We start from the raw sequence: 11,670 nt of genomic DNA, 5'->3' as shown, positions 1-11,670 counted from the left end.
ATTGTAACGCTCTCGGAAGTAATATAAATCTAAACCATGAACCTAAATCCAAAAGTCCACTAGCCTACTATTTCTTTTTACCAGGAAACAGATTACGATACTATATTGCCATTGACTTTGAATGGTAAATTTTCGACGTAATTTTAAGCTCTGTTTATAAGTACGTAGCTCAAGTTATACTCCGTTCACAAAATTTAGGTGGTTTTAGGGGAAGAAGTCTCTCCCCTCCACTTCATGATCCTACCCCTACCATTAAAACACAGCTCAGCAGCTGAGATTTGTCAAAACGCCAATCCGTTTCAACGTTAATCAGAAAAAAGTTGTGGGGGAACTTTCCCTTAAACCGCCTAAATATTGTGAACGGAACAACGGAGAAGTTTGTTCAACTAAATGTAGGGATAGTTTTTATTTAGAGTAGACGTCACGATTCCTGATTTACGGTTTTATAGCTAGAGAACGGGTTACTCTTTATAATTAGATCGCTAGTTAAAATTTATTTTAAATGAGTTAACTAAAGTTAACAAAAATAAAGAGTTAGTTATAAACAACAACAAAAACACAATATCTTTGTGAGGGAGATAGGGACGTGTTCCATTTCTGGTATATCCACAAAACATTTTAGAGCTTTGAATCCCATACATTAAAGCGTTTGTGATACTTTTATTACAAATGCCACTAGCGTAGGCAACCAAACCATATCTGATCCATAAGGATGATAAATACCTCAAACGAGTAATAAAAATATGGTGACGCTAAGGCCCCGTTTATGCACCAAGTGCGGTAGCGGTAGCGACAGCGGGAGCGATTTCTAACGATTACGTGCCCGTACAGCGCGTGCTCGTACAGCGCACCAAAAAATGGCGGAATATCGTGCTCGTACAGCGCAGTCTACTTGGAACGCCCGTCCGTCTGTCTGTCTGTCTACCTGCTCTGTATTTCAATGAACTAGTGGTATAAGCAGAGAGCACTTTGGGCTTTTTATAATTTTTGAATGGCCGTATAAGTCCTGATTACCACCACCACCACCAAAATCGTAGTTTGAGGATCCAGATTTACACTTTATGTATGTTCAAGGCCGCTTGTGAGAGTCAATAAATTGAAGCTATGTCTTTAGTACTTTTTAAAATATTTAACTGTCCTAAGACTTTTTCCACCCTGTATATACAGTATATATATGTATATAATTATATAAAGTGGGAGAGAGAAAGAGTGACCGGATATAACATGTCATATTAACTACCGTGATCGTTGTAACGTAATTGTATTATTGGTCATCGTTATCGATTACTTATTCTCTTGTTTTAGGTTAAGATTGTGTTCCCGAGTTCGGTTATTACACGATATTCTTCAGCCAAGCTCATAAAACAAAAGTTCAAATTGTCAAAATTATTACAAAAACAGCATTTGCACCAATACCTTTTACAACAAAAAATCGAACGATTAGTGTTTTGACATGAGGCATATTATATATAATATAATATGCCGGTGAATTTAAAGTATAAAATTAATTATATAATATAATTAATTGAAATAGTTTATATTTTAAATTAAATTTTATTAAGTTTTAAAACAATAATATGTCTATTCGCTCTGAAAAACAAGCAAATAATATTCTGAGAAATTATTTTTATGCACACCTAAAGAGATAAGTGGAATATTATACATTTTGCACTGGCATTTTGATTTGACCCTTGCATATTTGTTCCCTCATATTTAACTTACACCTTATTGTATCATGTATGGATGACGTGACACTAATGGAAGGTTAACAAAGCTCAGCCCTTAAATACTATGAATTGAACTAGATTTTTAAATCAGAGAAGTATGTACCAGAGGAATTCTTCACTATCAATAAAAATAAAAAAAAACTATAGCCTTTAACTGAGAATATATAAAAATAAGCCTTAAGAAAAGTGTGGTCACTAAACATTATCAAATTGTGATTAAAACAAGACAAATTATGCATATCAGCATACGGAAATATGTAGTTAGATTGGAAACGAACATGTTCAAAATATTTAACGAATTTACTGTTTGGTATTCAATTAATAATATTCATCTGAATAAAGTATTTGTTTTAATGTACCTTACGTGCTTAGTTTAACTTAGAAGATTTTTTTTGTTTAAATACTGTAACATAATTTGAATTTTAAGTAATATAAATAATTTCTATTTTAAAATATACTTTTATGTATATTATTTTAAATTACAAACATTTTGCTTTCTGTTATAGGCCTAACTACTACAAAATATCCTATATATTTTAAAAAAATTGGGTTTTCTTTTCCGAGTGAAGTCTCAAATTGAAGTTACGCACTCACAGACTTCACAGCAAGAAACGGCATGTGTGCGAAATATTTATCTACTGTATTACTCGACCAAAAAACATAAATTTGATTTATTTTCAAATTCCTACTTCAATTTAAGGTTTCACTAATTATAATTATATAATCCTATATATTATGGTCTAAGAACCTCCAGGGAAATATCGACTTTTATTTGTTTATTTATCTATTAGTTATTCAAATCAGACAAGTTTCAAGCAAACGCAAGGTGAACAACCAACGTAAATGTTTTTATAAGGGGTTTCTATGATTTAAAATCAATACCTCCAGTATTGTTTGGGGTTTTTTTATATGTTTTAGACTCAAAATAATTAGTAAATTATAGGCAATAATTTGAGCCATTGATTGTTTGAATACGTTAATTGCAAGATAACTGTATTATTCAATAAAAATCACAGACTTAAATATTTCTCGGATATTAGATTACATTTATTTTAACGCTGCGGAGCAGCATGGGTAATCTAGATTGGCTTTTATTTCAATCAGTAGAATAATAAGTACTGCACAACTGCTACCTTAAACGGCTAATGGGGTTCTGTTTGGTATCGACCATACACAATCAACACACAATATTTGTCCAGCAACTGGTGGCACTGGGTGAGACTTAAACACAACTGAACAACGAATATTTTTTTCTTGGACTTTGAACATTGTAAAGAATCTGCGGGAATTCCAAATGTCTGAAGTTGCATCGACCGCTTTGTTACCTTCCTGCAGGTATTTGGGGTTGGGGTATTCGGCCTTCAAAATATATACTGTAAGACATGATCAATTTCAAATTACCGTAGGTTATTCTAGGGGTTGCATTTGGACGGGTCAGTGTTAGGTGTCTTGTGGAAATTAGATGGGTGAATGATTGGTCCTTCCTGGAATTAGGGACACCATGAAACTGCGCTGTACGAGCACTGCGCTGTACGAGCACGCGCTGAAACAGCACGACACCTTTCTAACACCATTGAGTTAAATGGGGCTGTTTATGCACCAAGAGCGATAGCGATGGGAGCGATTTCTAATTCGCCCGCTGTGTAGTTAGGAGTCGCAGCGGTTGCTTGGGCTGAAGCCAGGGTTGCCAACTTGACCCACGCGCACGTGCACTTAGGACAAATTAATAGTTGTGTTAATTATTTGGCAGAGTTTGAGTTGGCAAGACTGTGTCCCCCTTCCATTCTCCTCTAACCAACCGCTACCGCTATCGCTCTTCGTGCATAAACAGACTCATTACAGCGGGAGCGAGCGGGCCCGCTCCCGCACTTGGTGCATAAACGGGGCCTAAAATATCAATTTTTTATCGAACTACAAGGCTCTTTGTAACTATTCAATGCAACAAAAAATAAAAACAAAGAAGCAAAGGTTTGCTATGCTAGGCTTCATATTTTTGTTTTCACATGTCCCAATTCCAAAAAAAACCAACCTTTTTTATTTTCTTTGTTTTCTTCTCATCTTCTACTTCTCCTCTTCTGTCAAATTCGGAATCCGGATTGTCATTGAATGGCTTGATTTTGATTGTCTAGTCTTTTCTCTGTTTTATGAGGTTAAATTGTGTTGATTAAACCATTAGATAATGTCGGCCGCATCAGATGAATTAGGTACTAATTGCTAGTATTTTGTTTTTTTTTAGTTGTAATATTTAAGTGTTTATTCCAGCCTAAATTCTATTTTTAGTGTAATTTGTCATTCGGCTTTCTCCAAAACTTAACCTCAACAAAACCATAATTCTAATTTGTTTTTAATAGTTTTTAAACTATTAATTTTAATGTTTTGTTTTCTTACTTAGTTTACATCCAACCTTATTATATTTGTTCTGACATGCATTATAAGTTAATTAACTTAAGTTTTAATTCACTTAGTTGATTTGATTTAAGTCATTCAGCTAGGCCTAGGCCTATTTGTTTTTTAAGTAAGCCTATCTTAGTGTGGCCTAGGTCAAGTTTACCATAACTAGGGCTTATTTTCGTACAAGGTCCACTCAAACTATTGTCCCGTTTAAATTTAAGTTGTTAACAAAAATAGATTAGCCTAGGTAGGTAACTTAGGCATCTAAAACAGTTTAATAGTAGGCCTAAATTAGACTTAAATTTATAAAATGATGAAGTCTTGAAGCAAACTGTCTGAGCTGCTGAGAGGTTACTTTGCTTACCTTTGAACTTGAAGGATGCTAGTTCGATTTCGAGAAGGATTATTCTAGACCCTAATAAGTCTTTTAACTATTGATCAAGAAATGGTGATTCTTAGACTGTAGAAAAACAAAAGGAACAGAGATAGTATAAAAGTATACTCTAAATGAGAAAATGAATCTGTCTGGTTCATAGTTCATTCACTACCTACCACCCTCAATGCACTCTTTTGCAATGAAGTTGTATAGCCTATGTTTCACAAAGGAAGAAAAAGCTTAAAGTGTAGTGTTCGTCTTTAGTCTTAAGTAATACGGTAGGCATTATTCAATTGATTACTACTTAGTTTCGGGTTTTCAAACTGGTTTTCAAGAGACTTGGAAATTTAACCGTCTGCAGCCACTACGTCTACGCCAGCCCTGATTAAAATCAAATGCAGTGTTCCACTTCTCAATATAGGCTAAGAAGTCACATCCATGCTCATAACACCAGAGCTAGGTAGAATCTTGATGTTCCCGGGTAAGATTGAGCAGAACGCTCAACTCCTTTCCCACATCTGCCATCAATTAAAACTTGTATTTTTTGAATTTTAACAGACTCCCTTCCAGCATTCAATGTTTGGACGACCGGAAGTTCAAGACTGCTGTTAAGGACTTAATTAATGAAAAGAACATGCTACAAGGTTACTAACTTCTTTGAAAATAATATGGAGCGGAGCAGTTAACTTTTTGTACCGTCTGCTGCCTGCCCACAATGTAAATGTACAGTTTCAATTTATGTGTGCGTTTAGTTTTTCGTGTTCTGTGTACTTATCGTAATTAATTAGACACAGTCTATTCCCTCTGCCAGAGTGTCAAAGGCGAAGGCAAATACAAACACAAATATATTTGTTACAAAAGCCAGTAGATAAGGGTTTTCCAATTAATGACGTGTTTTTAAGACACTATACACCATTTTGTTGTTCAAGCTATACTACATGTAGGATTATTGTTATCAGCTGAGTTATAAAGTTATGAATCATCTGCTATTTGGATTAAATCAATAGTTTTGATTGAGTTTACTTAAAATGAGTTTTAATAATTAATTATTCTATACCACAATATCTAAATCTTACTTATTATATTTTCCAGTTCTACTAGAGAGAGTCTTCTTAAGGATCGGTTCAGCGGATACTGATGAACAGCTTGAGCAACTCCTGAACAAGTTTTTACCTCCAGTTTTGTTGAAGCTCTCAAGTACCCAGGAGGATGTTAGAAAAAAGGTAAACCTGTCATTTAATAACAGATAAGACTCTTAAATCATCTTAGCCAAACATAATACTCTCTGAAATATGCTCGATTGCTAGGGTTATTTTATTGCTAAGTTAATGTTCGGTGTAGGGCCTATACCGTACTAGGCCTATTGTTACGTGGAAAGAAATTTTCTCAGGGGTTACACCAAAACATGTTCTGAAAGTGGAGAAAGAGGCCCTTCCATTCTTTGCCAAAAATGTATTCATAAATGCTTTACAATATTTAGGGCTGTCTAAAAGTCGGAATATGCCTTTCTCTCTTCTTTTCTTTCCTTAGCAGGCTACAGTTCAAAGGGTTGAGCCTTTTATTTCAAATTTATCTGGTTAAAAAGATGGGCTGATTTGATTTCCTATGGAGAAAAATGGATACCTATTTATGGCCTACATTTGTGTTTTTAGAGATTTTTTTTATGTAAAAACCTTTTAAAATAATTTACTTCTTTGAATTTATTATTAATGTTAAGATGCTTTATGGTTTACATCATTAAATTTGTAATTACATTACAGGTAATGGAGTTGCTAACACATATCAACAAAAGGGTGAAAACCCGTCCTCAGATTCAACTTCCTGTGGAGGCTCTGCTGGTGCAGTATCAGGACCCGTCTGCCAGTGTCTTTTTGACTGTAAGTTTATAGTGTACTAGTGCTGTTGATTTATACAATAGACTCTCGCTAATCTAGCATTTGTTTGAGACTCTGGGAGTGCCAGATGTTAGCCATTAAAAATAACTTGGTGATAATAATTTTTGACAAACGGAATGTCTTCTTTGTTCTATTCACCCACATTTCTGCTAGAGAGCGTAGGCCTACTTCAAAGCTATAAACAAAAAGATCCTAGTATGAACCATTTTAAATAATCCTGGTTTAACTCGATGGCTTTGTATAATCTGGCACTTTATTTTAATATAGCTTGTAATACAACAGTTTAAGATCTTATTAACCCAAAATCAAACAGTTTTATTATATTAAATGTTAATCTTTGATTATGTATGTTTTAGAATTTTACAATTATCTACATAAAGATGGGATTTCCTAGATTACCAAGTCTAAAGCAAGCTGAGCTCATTACTTCTGTCCTGAACTCATTGCACAATAAACCTCAAGCTCATCAAGAAAGGTAAGATAGACATTTTTAAAAGAAAGAAATATTATAGTAAGCTTTAAGTTACCTTGTTTGGGAATTTAAAAATAAAATACTGCAGGATGAATTCATGGTACCTTTAATCTGCCATGCATATGCTCTCATTCAAGAGAAAAAGGACAACATTTTACCTCAATGTTTGTCCATAAGCAAAATAATTCAAACGAATGTTACGTAGTTCGACCAGGTCCGGCCTTAGGTGGTTTGGGGCCTGTTGCAAACATTAGGCTACTATAAAAGTATTAACCTATTTAAATAATACATACTAAATACATTTTAGTGTCTAACAGTATTTATAGGTACTCCTCCTTTTTCTTTTTTCATAATTGACGTCAGAATTTTTAAAAAATGTTTGCACGGTACGTGTTGCCTTCTTTCGCATGTACATAAGGCTGGCTTTGAGTTTGACCTGGGAATATGTTTTCCTTCTAGGAAATATACTTTTAAGGTGTCTGAACAATAATTGTGATCAGTGGCGGCTCCAGCCAGGGGGCGCGGTGCCCCCCCCCCCTCGGACATAAAAATTGTTTAACTATCGGGTAGGCCTAACATGTAATAATGATGGGCATGGCCTACACTCCTACCAAATAATTATTTAACTGCTAGAAATTGACTAATTTATGTATTTTCCCTCGGAAACTTACTTAACTCTACAAGTGTATTCCACTTTAGTTGCATTTATTTTGAAGAAGCAGTCATATTCGACTGAATAAAGAACATTTTACGTACTTCAGATTGCGTTGCACTAGATCCACTCCAGTCTACATGAACTAGATTAACACGTTCACTGCTAATGACGCACTTGTGCGTCATAAGTATATTAGCAGATATATAATACATGATGTATATAATTACATAATATATTTTAATCCACAATTTATAGTATAAAATTTATTTAACTAAAGATATATTGTCACTCAATTAACATGATCATGTTAATGTTTATGTTTTTTAGCCATTTATAAAAGTATTACATATCATTAGCAGTGAATGTGTTAAATCCGGTGTGACCGTAAACTGGGGGAATATTGAACCGCCACAAGTTTTATGACTGTCCCGAGATACTTGAACCGCCACGATCATTAAAGCGGATTATAAGGGTCAGTTTCGTAGGGTTGTAAAACAATTGAACCGCCACACGAGTTCTGCCAGGTAGCGAGGGAACTTTTTGAAATGTTTATTCCTCCAGTTTGCCACTTTTGATTTAGGATGGACTAAGAGTCTAGATTCAAGACTAGTGCGATCAACAAACTGTAGTTCTTAGTACAAATAAACTACAACGTTAGTGTTCCCAATGTTAGTAAAGAGGATATTGGTTTTCTCATTTTTCCTTCCTAGATTGTTTTAAAACATACTAATATTATATTTGATTTGTGCGTCAACGTAAAAAAACACTTCAGATATGTTAGTTTATGTCAATGTACAGCTTTGGAAGTTCATTATGGTACTGGATTGTTGACAAATCTTCTCCTTCCTAGATTTGTAAAACCCTAACTTAAAACATTACGTTTAATGATATAGGTTAGGGTTTCAAATATTTAGATAGTTGTTTACGACAAACTAACAAGATGGTGCATTTGTGTATGTGAAATTTAACCATGCTTCCGATTTACGTGTCACAGTGTAGCACTGAAAGTTCTTAATAAAGCTAAAATTCTTTAAATAACCTACTACCTGAGGCATCTCCAAATTCAATGATTTGGAAGAAAACATTAAAAATAAAATTCAAAACTGCGTATATCTTGCAAAATATTAGAAACATGTTCTTATTTCTTCGTCCCTTATTACACTTTCTTATAGTGCAAGGACTGGTTTGGTTGTTTATTTATGAGGCATGTCCAAATTCAATGATTTGGAAGAAAACATTAAAAATAAAATTCCAAACTGCGTATTTCTTGCAAATTATTAGAAACATGTTCTTATTTCTTCGTCCCTTATTACGCTTTCTTATAGTGCAAGGACTGGTTTGGTTGTTTATTTATTTATTTATTTTAACGGATACACCATTTACAAAATAATATGTGTTATAAGCACATGAGCAGAAAAGATAGCAATTGCATTGGAAATAAAGAGAAGTTACATATAGCCTAACCATTGAACAAAGTCAATGGACTCCTGGAGAGTCTTGGAGGATTATACGGCCAGCGACCATCAATACATTATTTTCAATGTCTTAGATCGCATCCCGAGACAAGTTGCTGCATCTCGGGAAGTGCCCGTTCGGTGGAACACCAAAAAACTGGACGTGGCTAAATTCACCGAGGCCATCCTGCGGGGAGTGCCAGCGGTGCCTGCCGCACCTGGCATGACTCATGCAGAGGCTATAGTTACATCGATGATGGGGCTGATTGCCTCGGCTTGTGATGAGTCAATGCCCCGCAAGAGACTCCGTTGCGATAGGAGACCCGTATACTGGTGGACTGCAGAGATCGCGGATTTGCGCCGAGCTGCTTTGAGAGCTAGACGACTCGCTACCAGGGCCAGGGTACCCTTGGATAGACGCCGTAAGCTGGAGAGCTACAAGGTGGCGAGGAAGTCTCTCCGCCGGGCCATCAACCGGAGCAAACACAATTGCTGGAAAACACTAAGGGATGATGTCGATTCCGACCCGTGGGGCCTGGGTTACAAACTAGTAACCCAAAAACTCACCACTCGCTCTCCACCTTCCGTCATGGAGGGGGCCGCTATGGAGAGGGTCGTCAAATCCCTTTTTCCGGATCATATTCTGCGCCCACTGCGTGAGTTTGAGATGATGGACGATGTCCCACTCTTCACTCATGAGGAGCTGGAGACTGCCGTTTTATCCCTAAAAAACAACAAGGCTCCTGGACCTGATGGGGTACCTGGCGAGGCTCTTAAGAAGGTTTTTTCAATCAATCCCCTGATTCTTCTGAGCATGTACAACGCCTGCCTAGCAGAGGGGGTATTTCCGTTGTGCTGGAAAAAAGCTAGGCTCGTGCTCGTAGGGAAGGGGAAAGGAGACCCAGAATTGCCGTCCTCTTACAGACCCCTTTGCATGTTGGATACGGCTGGGAAAGTCCTAGAGAAGTTGATCAGTTCCCGACTGAATTCAGCCGTGGTTGCTGCGGGGGACCTGAGCCCTCGCCAATACGGCTTCAGGAAGGGGCGATCAACGGTGACGCTATTGAGGAGGTGAAGCAAGCCGTGATGAGAGCTGAGGATTTTAATCACTACTCTCGTAGGGTTGTGCTGCTCGTTACACTCGATGTGCGAAACGCATTTAATTCTGCAAGATGGTGCGATATGCTGGACGCTCTGGAGAACAACTTCCACGTCCCGGCATACCTCATGCGCATTATAGAGGATTACCTCCGGTTCCGCCTCCTCATGTATGATACTACAGAAGGCCCGCGGACGATGAGTGTCACTTCTGGTGCTGCCCAAGGTTCCATACTCGGCCCGGACCTCTGGAACGTTGCCTACGACAGCCTCCTTAGGTCTGAAATGCCTGAAGAAACCGTTTTAGTTGGGTACGCAGATGACATTGCAGCTTTAATAGCTGCTCGTAGTGTTGAGCTGGCCCAGCTAAAATTAAACCGAGTCATGCGAACTATAAACGCATGGATGGCAGATCACGGTCTCTCACTCGCGCTGAACAAAACTGAGATCGTGATTCTGACCAAAAAGCGGATTGACACCATTGTGCCGTTGAAGGTGGGGGACGTCGAAGTCCAGTCCGTTCGTGCCGCCAAGTATCTTGGTGTCATGGTGGACTCTAAGCTTAGCTGGCGGGACCAGATATTCCGAACGGCGGACAAGGCCGCTAAGGTGATCTCTTCTCTTAGCCGGTTAATGGCCAATGTCGGAGGTCCTCGTTCCAGTCGCAGAAGGCTGTTGATGTCTACAGTTCAGTCTGTGCTCCTGTATGGTGCGGAGGTGTGGGCAGACGCGCTCAATAAGGAGGTGTATAGGATGCGGCTTGCCAGAGTGCAGCGTCAGGCAGCACTCAGGGTAGCATCCGCCTACCGAACAGTGTCTGAACCTGCCATCTTGGTGGTTGCTGGAGTAATCCCCGTCAAACTTTTGGCGGCGGAGAGGAAAGCGATTTATCAGCGGCGTGGAGAGGACCATGCAAAGATGGAGGAGCGCAACCGCACCTACCAGCTCTGGCAGGAGAGCTGGGAACAGGAGTCGCGGGGACGCTGGACCAGGAGACTGATTCAGCAAGTCCAACCATGGGTTGACCGACGGTATGGTGAGGTGGACTATTACCTTACCCAGTTTCTGACAGGTCACGGGTTTTTTCGGTCGTACCTGTTCAGGATGGGCAAAGCCGTGTCACCCGATTGCATCTACTGCCCAGGCACTCCCGACGACGCGGAGCACACCTTCTTCCGCTGCCAGCGTTGGGAAGGTTCCCAACCAGCCTGGAGGCTGAACAACATGTAGGGCAGTTGTTGGTGGACACGGTCATTCCGATGATGACGGAGGGTGAGGACAATTGGACCTGTATGTCACATTTCGTCCAGGATATTCTCCGCACAAAGAAGCTAGAGCTTGACCGAGATGCGGTCTAGGTCATAAAGAAATTGAATGCCAGAAACGGCGCGAGCCCTGAGGGCTTAGGTCACACATTGACCTGACCTGAAGTAATGTTACAAACAATCCCAGGTCTGTGTCCAACAGAGTATAGGGGTTTTTTAGTGAGTAGTCTGACAAGCTCAGGAGTCTCACACTACAGGCTGGCTACCTGTGTGCGTAAAAGCATTTTTACCTCCTCTCCCTTAAAAAAAAAAAAAAAAACCATTGAACAAAACAGCA

At 38.4% G+C, this 11,670-nt stretch overlaps 1 protein-coding gene across 1 annotated transcript in view; it reads left to right on the top strand.

Annotated features, from left to right (window-relative positions):
• The first annotated feature begins 3,819 nt into the window (after nt 1–3,819).
• LOC128995666 (proteasome adapter and scaffold protein ECM29) overlaps nt 3,820–11,670 on the top strand; it is a 43,515-nt gene continuing 35,664 nt past the window's right edge. The window contains exons 1-4 of the mRNA XM_054420683.1: nt 3,820–3,931; nt 5,587–5,717; nt 6,255–6,371; nt 6,746–6,864. Of these exons, the coding sequence (XP_054276658.1) occupies nt 3,907–3,931; nt 5,587–5,717; nt 6,255–6,371; nt 6,746–6,864 (392 nt within the window). The 5' untranslated portion in view covers nt 3,820–3,906. The remainder of the gene's footprint in view (nt 3,932–5,586; nt 5,718–6,254; nt 6,372–6,745; nt 6,865–11,670) is intronic.

This window comes from Macrosteles quadrilineatus, unplaced genomic scaffold (assembly GCF_028750875.1).
Source record: "Macrosteles quadrilineatus isolate MER2022 unplaced genomic scaffold, UCM_ALF_1.0 Scaffold_5__1_contigs__length_97177068, whole genome shotgun sequence".
In the NCBI taxonomy this organism is placed as follows: Eukaryota; Metazoa; Arthropoda; class Insecta; order Hemiptera; family Cicadellidae; genus Macrosteles; species Macrosteles quadrilineatus.
The sequence above is the reverse complement of the archived record's forward strand: the minus strand, read 5'-3'. Positions and strand labels throughout refer to the sequence as shown.